An 11,885-nucleotide genomic window follows, 5' to 3' on the forward strand; every position below is an offset into this window, starting at 1 on the left:
ACCATAGAAAGAATAGAGCTGCCACAACAGTACAACAGCAGCGAACTGGATCACAGTTTGTCAATATCCATTTTGGTGGTAGTCTCATATTGCTTTAAACACTGTGGTCTCACATGTGGCAGCCTTAACAACAGTATCCATTATGAGAAAAGGAAACAGGTGTTTAAGGAGGCGGCGGGATCTGTGGCCTGTCTGATCACCACAGTGGATAGAGTTGGAAATCCACTCTTTTTGATGTTATATTCACACGCTGTTTGCCATACTCAAAGTGACTTCGGATGAGATGTGAGTAACAAAGTGAACTCGTGTTTTTAATTCTCATTCCTTAACTTTCTGCGATGCCTTTCATATTCGCAAACCAACTCAGCTCTAATAATCTGGCAGAAAATCAGGGTAAGGCCGACAATGTGCCACAGACACCCACGTTTTTGCTGGGAATTCTCAGATTCATCGGTGATTTGTATGGAACGCCACTGTAAAATGCATGTTTTTTTCAAGCTGTTTTCAGAGCTGCTTGAGGTCCTCTGCAGCATCAACACTGACCACTGCTCTCTAGAGGATGGCAAAAATGGACATTGGTCAATAAGAGCCAATTAAACATGCCATCTCCACAAGAGAAGACAGAAGGAATGCCAACGTTAAATCACTCAGTGGGCCCCACTCCGTCATGACCACTAACAGCCACTTCTGGACCCTACCCTGCCCCCTATTCCCCCCTTAATTCAACCTGCACAAGCTAACTGATGTTAGCCAATAAATCGTTTTCAGTCACCTCCCCTTATGAAGCACCTCTTGGAAGACAAAAGAAAATGAACCTCAAGTCAAAGGAATTAATCTGAGGCCAAAATTATCCTGATCATTAAATGTGGCGCAAAATGTCTCGTTGATTTTTACTAACGTTGACTATACAAGTTTAAAACAAACAAGAAAAAGCAAAGGTAAATGACAGTAAGCCTAAACTGCTGCCTTCATGGGAGTGCCCGGGCCAGCTTGTCTTGTTGCTGCTATGTGGCATTAAAGCAAAACAAACACGTCAGCCAAACAGTTTCTTCTTTCTACATTGCAAAGTCCTCAGAAAGTAAACATGCTGGATCCAAATGTCCAGACTCAAAGCCAGGGAGGATATTTGCAAACCCACAGTAACAAAACAGCATAAATCAGCCTGACAGAGGGCCGTGTCAGCTGATTGCTCATTATCATAATATCCAAAGTGCAGGGATTTGCAAGGAGTCTTCCAGTTGGTATCTGCACTGTAAAAGATTATTTGAATGTTGTGGTCTGAACTGCTTAATTTTTACAACTTATTAACTCTGGGGCCTGGCCGTTCACATGCTCTTACCTCTGTGCACACAGCAAGGTGTACACAGAGGTAAGAGCAAAGCTCCAAAGACTGAACACTTGTTGCAAAGATAAGAGGCGGTGTATTTATTTATTTTTTACCAAAAAGACAAGTTGCAAGCGTCTGAAGTGCGTCGAATATTCGAGATATTGTAAAATTATTTTGAAAGCTCACCATCTTCTTCAGCTACTATAACAGCACAAGAAACCCTTTCATTTCAGTACGTGCAAATACTAAACATCACCTAACCCAACCAGAGCATTTGCAGCAATAAAGATTTAAATGAAGAGCATAAATTTACCTGGCAAATTCTTTGAATGGACGTGATTTACGCATTACTTTGAATATGAATGTAATGAAAGCCCCAATAAAACACAAGCAGCCAGATCACAAGACATACGCCGCCTGCTTCATTTAACTCACAAATAAACTACAGAAAAGAAAAAAAAATATTCACTTCAAGGAAAAAAAGCCTTTTGTACATCTTGTTTTGGGCACAAAGTCAGCAAATGTTAAAAAAATATTTTGACAGGTGATTCTATATATGGAATCATCTCCTACGGATCAGTGAAATATAAAGTAATTCCCATAATATTTCAAAATAACTGCACAAATCAGTGCCTAGGTAGATGCATTTCAAGATGGCTGCAAAGTGGGAAAGCCTGCCACCAGAGGGATTTTGACAACATTTGACAATGTGGGCTCTACTTGCATTTTCCCCACCTAAAAACGGTTTCCTTTGAAGTTTTGGTGGGAGGGGGGTATTACCACTGTTGCTAATGTTGCTCATTTCCCCTTGAAAGACACGTACTTTCCACTAGCTTTCAATAAAAGTTATAAGCTTAAGTAACTACTTAGCTCTTATTGTAAATTCCCCAGTGGATCATTATAACGAGAACCAAAAGAGTTGTGACCTTGGACACTTCTGTGCCCAATTAAGATGTCAAAGTGTAAGACTACTACATCAATCTCAATATTTCCCCGAAATCCGGCTGAGTAATGGAGCCAAACACGTGATCTGCTTAAGTTATCCTTTTAAAACAGGAATACATCATTGAAACATTACTTTGAAATCAAGCCCATCGGGCCTTTAAGGAGATCAACTTTCATGTAAACTAGGCGCAATGCTAGTCCCCCATCTGGCTGCCACTTCGTTCAACAACAAAGACGATGTCTACGTGATTCTCCCGAAGGGGGTGGGGATGACTGAGTGATGGAGACTGTTGATGCGCGATGTTGACCTCGCCGGTTAAAGTGCAATTACTGCTCGACTAATTAAACAATCTCCGTGATCTCTGTCGTAAATGTTGCACATGTTAGGCGTCGTGAACTACGCTTTCCTATCGACTCTGAACACATTTCAAGGGAAAAGGGGGTGGGAGGCCAAATCGAGTGATGAAGTTGAATTATGTAATCACAGTGTAATAAATAGTTTATTCTGCGACAGAACAGTTAGTAGGTGGACTATTTACTCCACTAACTTGCCCTAGACAATTAATAACCTTAGAAAATCGTTAAACCCCTCGCTTCTTGCAACAAAACAGGACTTGGGCGAGCAAACAATGACTGAACAGCATCTGCGTCCCCTGGCTACACAAGCCAGATGGCCTCCAAGACAATAAACTCAAACCTCACACCATGAACTTAACTTTATCTGACAGAAAAGGGAAACCAAAACACAGCGGCGCCGTACAGTTACTTAGCTCTTTCACTCACAATAAAATAAAATATTCACACAAGTAAAACCAACATAAATCTAATTGGCTGAAATATTCCCGTCACGTATCCTTGACCACTTTTCTAACTATATTTCCTAATCTTCCCGACCGTTCCTTAGTACCTTTAATTTAATTTAAATGACCTGGGGCACGGTTGCTCTGCAACATAAACACGGGCCTCGGGCCAAATAAAAACAAACGAGAGGCACATGGTTCAAGAGGACGTCTATGTAAAGTTTATCGAACATCTGAGCATCCTTGGATATAGACAAACACGTACAAGTCACTGTAAATACTGGACCACAAGCCGTGTCGTCAATGCTATATTCCGCTTAAAGTTTAACTTTGAAGAACAACATCAACGGGCAAAGCGAATACAGCTAGCTTGAGCTCTGCTAACGAGCTCGCTCCTCTAACAGGATTGCCTCAGTGTGAGAAGTTCAGAGAACATGCTAAGCTGGTTACCCAAATACTAAGTTAAACAAAGTGCGCTCGCACCAGCACGTACGCAAAAAAGCTGACACAAACAACTTCTCATTTCCGCAATGAAACCCATTGGTGATACTACCAGCAATCACAATTCTTGTTTACCTCTATTTCAAAGTCTGGAAGGTTGAATGCTGTCCTGAACAGCGAGCAGAAGTGGGCTATGGCGGGGACTTCCCACCAAGACTGGATCTCTTCCACAGAAACGGTACATCCCTGGGACATTTTCGGGCTGAAGAAATTCTGTAACGTTTATTTCTCACATTAGAAAGTAGATTCTTCCGCGACGTATAGTGCCTCCGTAACATTAAAAACATGAAAAAAGTTGGTGTCGCCGTCCTGTTGGGACAGTTGCCATTGCGACCCGGAGAGCGCTACAATCTGTTTCAATCAGAGTCTCACCGGAGCTGAACAGATGGGAAGGGCGATACCACTGCAAGACGAATAGGGGGGTCCGACTACTTAGGTCGATATGTTAAACTTTCTGTGAACATAAATAGTAGCTACAGTGGCGAGCATATTTGCCTCTTTTGATAATAGCCTGTAACTGTTAAACCTCTTTTCAATTGTGTTTGACTGTTCGGTTTAATAGTAATCTCCCACAGTAAATAGTCCCCAACCGATTGATAATGGCCTCGCCGTTTAAAGGGAACCATTGTAAATGGTGAATAACTGAAAACTAAAACATTAAAACCAGGTATGGCCCTACAGCTTAAGTTCGTTTATGTAAGGTCTTGCTGTAGGTTTTAATTGAGTCCGTCGATATTACTTTAGGTAAAAATTCCTGACTGTGAAAGCTTTTTTCCCCCCATTGTGAAACGAACACCCCTTTCACTTACAGCAGTCCGAAACTGTCGTTCAGTTTATTACTCAAGCACAAGTTTCAGGTACATCGAGATTTTGTAAACACTTTAAGGGAAGTTTACTACACAAGGACTCCCTCTATCGTAATATTAGAGAAGTGCATGCTATGGCACAGCGGAGGCGCTGAGCGCACTCAGAGCAAGTTCATTTTATTCTGATGTCTAGTGTTTATTTGTGTGTGTTTTACTTTTATTTTTGCAAGACAATAAAATACAAGATGTATAATTTTAACGTAGTATAACAAACGTTTTCATTTGATGCGTGAAGCATGCGTAGGAAACCAGCATAAATTTTCAGGCATTACCGTACACTAAACTGCGAGATTTAACATAGTGGTCCCGTGTGCAGGCCCACACTTTGGTCTGAAGGTGGTGCTCCGGAATTTAAAAAGAAAAAAAGGGGGGGAACATATATACAGACTTTACATGAACGTAAATGTATGGCACATAATACATCGCACTTTCTATTCTATAATGCCTGCACTAATTAAATGCAATAGCAAGCATTTTCCATAAACGGTGGCAGTGGACAGTAATTTAAATATCCTTACCTAAATATCTCCCCACCAGCCTACCAGTTTAAGTTCAAGCCCATCTTCTTTTTCTAAAGACAATCAGTGTGGTGCCAGTCTTTGCAATGAACAACTGACATTGACTGAAGTTTACAAAAGTTTTTCATGCTAACATATTACCTAAAGAAGCATTGTAGTAAAGTAAATCTCCAAAAGTTGATTCTGTTCATCTGGACGTAGCGTTTTGTGGGACAAACGTTTGAATCGAGGAGGGGGCCTAAGGGTACATATGTCACAATCTTACAATGCTGTGATTGCAGCTATTCCCCAACTCTCTGTGAATGGTACTCATGGCCATTGATCAGTGGGATTGGATCAATGGTTGTTGATCAATGGTCATGAGAATTTGCACAATTATGATTGAGGAACTGATCTCCCAGCCCATTGTTCCTCAGTGGGCTGGTTTCAGTCATTATGCAAATTTACTGTTTATAAGATTGAACCTGCAGTCAGCTGAGACTGAAGAAGTCACCTGGATGAGTGACGAAACGTTTCTCCCACAACACGCTACGTCCAGATGAACAGAATCAACTTTTGGAGATACCAACACCACACACAAACTGAGTAACATGGAGTTTTAACAGGCCATGGTTAAAAGAACAGAACAGTCACTTGTCATGACAGTGCAATATATTGTGCTGTGAAGTGAAACCAACTAACCATCCAATTCACAAACATAAGATTATATTGTTAATGGGGCTACATAGCTGTTAAGGCACAATTTTGTTACAACTGCTGCACATCCCTCAATAAAGAGGGCAGAGTTTCATTGAAGACTAAAGTCTAGTCTTTCGATAACCCTCAGGGAAATAAATAAGCTGATATAGGCTGGATCTTTTTAGCTCTTTGGGGTAATAAAGTGGTATAATGAGACAGCAGTACTCTGAAGAAATTGATGAGTCTAAGACAATGTTTAGGCAGTGTCAGGGCTCAAAATCTCCCAGCAAAGGGTTGGATTTTAAGAAGAGTTGAGCACATTTATTCACTTCACCTGTTCTCAGTGTGTCTGATCAATGTACACTGATGGTGCTGTAGTTCCATTCTCCAGTGAGATTGGAATCAAAAGGCTATAAAAACCACATGAAACATAGTGATTCCTACTTTTTCTGTTTGCTTTGTTGCTGGGGGGGAGGCAAGGAAGAACATCAATACTGAGATGTAAGTAACCATATTTACTCACCCTTTGCAGCAAATATTTCCATGCCTTGTATGCATATAAAGGGGAAAATTCTAGTGCCTCTACCTACAAAGTGGAAGCACTGCACATTCACACAGGTGGTGTCACGGTTTGCCAACCAGACCGTGGGGATATGGGGAATGAGGACCCAGGCGCGGTGCTCTGTGTATAAACAGTGGATTTATTTACAGTGATGGAAAAACATGACAATAAATCCCGTGCTCTCCCGACTCCCATGACGTGTCCTCTTCCCAGTGTTAGTCCTCCTGTCTCCGCTTCTCTGTGATGAGCGCCCCGTGCTCGCTGCCCTCTCGCCTCTCGCTACTCCTGGGACATAAGAGAGAGGCAGCTGTCAAACACACAATAATGCAGGAGACTCAAACTAAGAACTGGTCGAGAGACTAACGTGAAGCCAAGCAAAGATCCAGCGTCAGAGAGAGCTCCACCACACTCTCAAGTAGCTCCTCCGACAGGCCTGATCAGCTACAGGTGTGTCAAGGTCTTCAGGTGTGGCTAATCACCTGCCAGGGCCACACCCACACATGCACATATGTCTACAAGCAGGGAGAACGAGGGACAGCAATACAAAATACATACATTATAATATTAGTCCATAACTGCTCAGGTTGTTTCAGTTTCCGTGGTTGATTAGACTTCCAGTCAGAAGTAAGCTGGTTAACTTAACAATCCATAGAAGCTTTCAATGTAGGTAAAATAAGCAAAACCCCTTTCACGGGTGAACTATGGGTGTTAAGACATACAATATCTAATAGTCATATATAAAGGATCACGTACTGTTGCACATATTGTTTTGATTTGCTTCCCCTTACTTTGCAACAGCATTTTAGTGCTGCATATACTTGATGACACCACTAATAACAAACAAATATATAATACAAGCATCCGTTTTCTCTGATGATCAGCACATACTTTATGTGGTTTTCAATACCACATAAAGTAGTGTTTGCGTGTGATTTTGCTAGTCTTATTCTAGTAAAACATATTTATTTCATTACTGAAGGATAAGAAATAGACCAACTTATTCCAAAAGAGTATGTGATGCCAAAAACATCAGAACTAGTCTGTTTGTTTGTTATGCACTTCATTATATCGTTACCATGGTCCCATATTTTACTGTTTTATTCAATACTAGCAGTATTTCAGCATGCCAAGGTATAATTAGAGGATAGAAAAAGTATTTCTTAACCACATATTATTGTTTTTTTGTTAACAAAAAGTAATTGCTCACATATCAACAGAGTTAAAGACAGTCATTGGGTCTGCTTTCTGTTCCTCACACCCACCTCCATACCTCTGTGGGCAGAGCCTTCAGTGTGGCACCCCCCTCTGTAACTCTAATCCCATCTGAATCTCTCCCACCTGAGCTTTGCAACATCCCATCATAAGAAACTTCTCAAATCTCACCTGTTCAAGAAGGCCTTCAATCTCTAGCCTTTTTGTTTATTTATGTTCTTTGTAAAGCTTCATTGAGTTTCTTGAAATGCACAATAAAAATCAAAGTTATCATTATTATTGTTGTTTTTGCTGTTATCATAAATTGTACTTATTCATTTCTATTTTCTACAATAAGGTCTAGATTTCTAAAAACTGAAACCTCTCGTAATGATGTAATTTATCTACTCTAACTGAAACTAAGTCTTTCCATACAAAAGTAAACACTACATATCTAGGCAATAATCAGTTTTCTATTTCCACCACATTTGTGCTCTTTTTTTCTAAACTGACGGCATAACCACAAGTTTTTTAAGAGTGAAAGCCGAGTTTGAAAATATGCACTGATGAGTGAACGTCATTGATAGTAACTGTTTTTCCATTAAGAACGATCAATATTTGAATCAATTCTCATGAAAAAATGGCGTAAGGGCAATGAGCAGTAGCTGCCATGATCACATGCTCCTTTTTTCTTTTTTAGAATCCTGTAATTGCTTTTTTCCCCAGATTTTTCAGTAATGGCACAAACTGTGTGCATTATGCCATTGGATACAGCTTTTAGTAGTTTTTGTAAGTCTGTGAACATTAATTGCATTCAGTGCTCCTGGACGTATTATGTAATAGCAGGACTAATGAAAAAGGGAGCTCATTACTGGTGAGCAGCCTTTTTTGTTTCAGTTCACGTTCTGTGTCGTGTTTATATATATATATTTATAATTGTGAGTATTAGTCTCTGCAGTGTCTGTTGTGCGTCCTCTAACAGCAGCTGCACAGGCTTGAGTTTATGTCTAGTTGTGTTAGTGCAGAGCTGCGTTGCTGGGCTGTGTCAAGCAGAGAGTCACCATAAGAGGGAGGGATTTAGGCAGCAGGACAATACTCGTGTTTGTGCAACGGCCCCTGAGTGGCGGCTGGCTCTCTCAGATCGCTCTCGCTTGACTACCATTCCTGGATGCATTGTTGAAGTGAAAGGAAAGCGGACAGCCTGATCCTGCTTGTGGGATGCTGCACCAGAGGTAGGACCAGCGTTTCTTACTGCTGCGTCTCTGTGATGGAAGAAAAGTGAGTTTCTTGGAAGCTGTCTCGTGGGGCTTGTGCTTCTGAACTATGTGAGCCGGGTGCTCTAGTGCAGTTTCTGGGGGAAGTTGGAGGTTGGCTGGGGTTGAGGCACCCTTCTCTGTGTTTTGGCAGGGTCACTACTGTTCGTGAATGGATCTAAAAGAAAGTTTCACAGAAAGAGGCTCAGTGAAAGGCATGTGTAGAATGTAGCTATGCGCCGGCAACGGAAAAAGACAGTGTTCAGAGACAGAAAGAAACACTTTGGGATGAAATTGCTGAGGTGACATCAAAAGATACAAAATGTTGTATCTCAAGGTTTTTTAAATCTTCGACAACGCGACAGTGAAGGGTATAGTTGAGGTTTACAGTGGTAAAAATAGAGATGGAGTGGAGGCGGAGAGATTACGAGAGAGATTAATTAGGGAGGTGAGGAATTGGGGTATGCAGGGAGTGGAAAAGACAGAAAAAGGACGCCTAAAACTGAGAACACTGTAAAGGAAGACAAGAACTGGGTCCCCAGGTAAGGTTTCAGCAGCATTTGTACTATCTGTAATATACACCACTGAAGCTAGACTACAAACCACTGAACTAAAAGAAAGGGGGGGGGGGAACCTGTGAGATATTTTTCCAAACCACTCAAATCTCCTCTTCAGCCTTTTGTAGCTGGTGAACTGCAAAAGTAATACAGAGAATACTCCCATTTTCAGCTCTGCCCTCCTGGCCGGAAACAAATACTCTTTATCCCTTTTAGCTGGCAGATTAGAGAGACTCAAGATGTTCTGTCTTAGTGTGGTAGTCCCAGAATATGATACGATTCAACTTTATGACTGACTGGATTTTATGCAGCCTGACATTCAATGTGAGGTGTGTCAATCCCTCATTGTAACCATGCCCTCCTATTAGGATAAAACACCAAAGAAAAAGTCTCATCAGGAGGGCTTTGATATCTGGAAGGAAGATATTGGTCTTACTCTACATGAATCTGCATTTGTCTGTCCAGACAGTGGAAGAACGGCCGGGTTTTTGTGTGAAGTACAACACAGCATAACAACTGGCCAGAAGACACAGATTAAACTCTGGTGGGTCTGACCACAACAGGAAAGGAGGGCGTCCATCCCTGACATACCAGGGAGAGGAAGAAGAAAACGGTCCATTTCTACCACTTCAAAGGACACTGCGGGGTGCATTTGTGGCGTGAAAGGACAGGTGAGGGTTGAACTACAACGACAACTCTGGGCTGTGGACCGAAGTGTGGAAACGCAGGGGGGAGAGGAAGACGACGAAGAGGTGGGATAAGAAGAGAGGCAGGTTAGGCGTGGAGCCCAAACACAAGCAGGATGGGAGAGAAGAAAGTTAGGTAAGTAATGAATCCTGTTTGTTTGGTCTAATAAAGAGGTTTTCACCAAATGGAAGCAACAGCTGTGGTAATATTTATCTTTTATGCTCTCTTTGTGTGTGGTGGTTGGGAATCCCCTCCCCTCCCTCTGTGTGTCTACTTTGTGACTCTGATTTGTCGTTCGCACGGCTTGTTTTCGTGGCTGTGTGTAAATTGTTCTGTGTCTATGTTGATCCCTTCGCAGTCTCCCTGCTAAGCTGATTAATGGGGGCGTGGCAGGCCTGGTTGGTGTGACATGTGTATTTCCTATAGATCTGGCCAAGACCCGCCTACAGAACCAGCAGGGTATCCAAGTCTACAAAGGAATGTGAGTGGGGTTTTCTCAGCCGGGGGTTAATATGCTAATCTGATTGATCTGTCAGATATAAAGTTTTTTTGTTTTATGCTTTAAATTATTTTAGTTATTGGTACTAATTAAGAAAAAAACATACGAGCTGCTTACAGATAATTGTATTTTGTGGAAATCAGAATCAAAGTTAAATATTTTCCTCCTGATGTAATTCGAACTGCACGCAACCATGTCTGACATATTTCTCCACAGAATCTCAGCGGGTGGAGCAGTAGAGTAAAATGTGCTCTCTCCATATTTGCGTCTATGTTTTGATGAGTTTGTACAGAGCTCATTGGGGTCATGGTCGTGCATACTGATGGACTCTAAACATCTATTTAGTAGATCAAGAGATCAAGATGAAAAGGGAGTTTGGTGTCCTTAAAAAACACATTGACCCTAAACAGTTAGCTGCACACATCTGGTGGGCATCAATACTGCTGGCTGGTGGGGCGTGCCTTTCCTGTGTTTAGTGGCTTGTGATTTTCCAGAGTGAGTCAGACATGTAAAAATAGCTTGAAATATTCCTTTAAAGGGACAGTTACAAAGTTGGCATTTGGAAATAAAACAGAGAATCTGAATATAATCACTTTCTGTAGCCGTATTTGTTGTAAAGCCAGAGTAGAGGGCTGGGTTATAGGACAAAGGCAACATGTATGACTGTAGAGTCCGTTGTGAAAGATCTGGATACTGCTATGGCTATTTAATTAAGAGTGATTTTCACTTCTTCTTTGTTGTCTTTAAAGGCTTGACTGTTTGGCCAAGACGGTGCGCTCAGAAGGCTATTTTGGATGCTACAGAGGTATTCTTTGCATTTCTAAGTACTGTGATAAACAACACTGTAACTGTAAAAGAAATCTCACCACCTACGCCATTGTTTCTCCTGCATGCTCTAAATCGTTTTATCATTATAGCGATTACCTACTACCCCAGTTGGAAAGCCATAAGCTGTTTTTTAGTTTTGTTCTATTTTTGTACCTTAAGCATTGCTGTTAATAGTCAGTTTGTTTACCTCCAGGTGCAGCGGTAAACCTCACTCTAGTTACACCTGAAAAAGCCATCAAACTGGCTGCCAATGATGTCTTCAGACAGAAGCTCTCTAAGGATGGGTAATGTAGCTTTTGTTGCTCACTGAAGTTATGTGATGTAAAGCTAAAGCATAAGTATGGCTTTCAGTGTCTTATACGATTGTATATTGACCATTTAATTTGTGCACCATGTAATAAAGTAGGATTTTCTTCAACATGAAATAGTCTGTTGCCTCTGTTACATTCTAGCATTGATACACGGATACGTTCTAGCATGGATACATTCTAGCATGGATACATGGATACATTCTAGCATGGGTACATGCAAACATGCAAACATGGATACATTCTAGCATGGGTACATTCTAGCATGGATACACGGATACGTTCTAGCATGGATACATTCTAGCATGGATACATGGATACATTCTAGCATGGGTACATTCTAGCATGGGTACATTCTAGCATGG

At 41.3% G+C, this 11,885-nt stretch overlaps 2 protein-coding genes across 5 annotated transcripts in view; one reads left to right on the forward strand and one right to left on the reverse strand.

The window, feature by feature from the left end:
• cecr2 (CECR2 histone acetyl-lysine reader) overlaps nucleotides 1-3,933 on the reverse strand; it is a 29,949-nt gene extending 26,016 nt beyond the window's left edge. Inside the window, exon 1 of the mRNA XM_005734767.1 lies at nucleotides 3,649-3,933. Within this exon, the coding sequence (XP_005734824.1) occupies nucleotides 3,649-3,768 (120 nt within the window). The 5' untranslated portion in view covers nucleotides 3,769-3,933. The remainder of the gene's footprint in view (nucleotides 1-3,648) is intronic.
• A 2,120-nt stretch (nucleotides 3,934-6,053) lies between these two features.
• The window catches only part of slc25a18 (solute carrier family 25 member 18), an 11,802-nt gene continuing 5,970 nt past the window's right edge, over nucleotides 6,054-11,885 (forward strand). Inside the window, exons 1-5 of one of the 4 annotated variants that reach the window (XM_005734777.1) lie at nucleotides 6,054-6,136; nucleotides 9,664-10,020; nucleotides 10,244-10,366; nucleotides 11,134-11,189; nucleotides 11,406-11,496. In XM_005734777.1, the coding sequence (XP_005734834.1) occupies nucleotides 10,001-10,020; nucleotides 10,244-10,366; nucleotides 11,134-11,189; nucleotides 11,406-11,496 (290 nt within the window). In that variant the 5' untranslated portion in view covers nucleotides 6,054-6,136; nucleotides 9,664-10,000. Of the gene's footprint in view, nucleotides 6,137-8,481; nucleotides 8,621-8,641; nucleotides 9,184-9,663; nucleotides 10,021-10,243; nucleotides 10,367-11,133; nucleotides 11,190-11,405; nucleotides 11,497-11,885 lie in introns of those variants that run through there. The other 3 variants (XM_005734776.1, XM_005734779.1, XM_005734778.2) reach the window with 3 other exon arrangements.

Source organism: Pundamilia nyererei, unplaced genomic scaffold, assembly GCF_000239375.1.
Source record: "Pundamilia nyererei isolate P.nyererei 1_Seehausen unplaced genomic scaffold, PunNye1.0 scaffold00060, whole genome shotgun sequence".
Lineage (NCBI taxonomy): Eukaryota > Metazoa > Chordata > Actinopteri > Cichliformes > Cichlidae > Pundamilia > Pundamilia nyererei.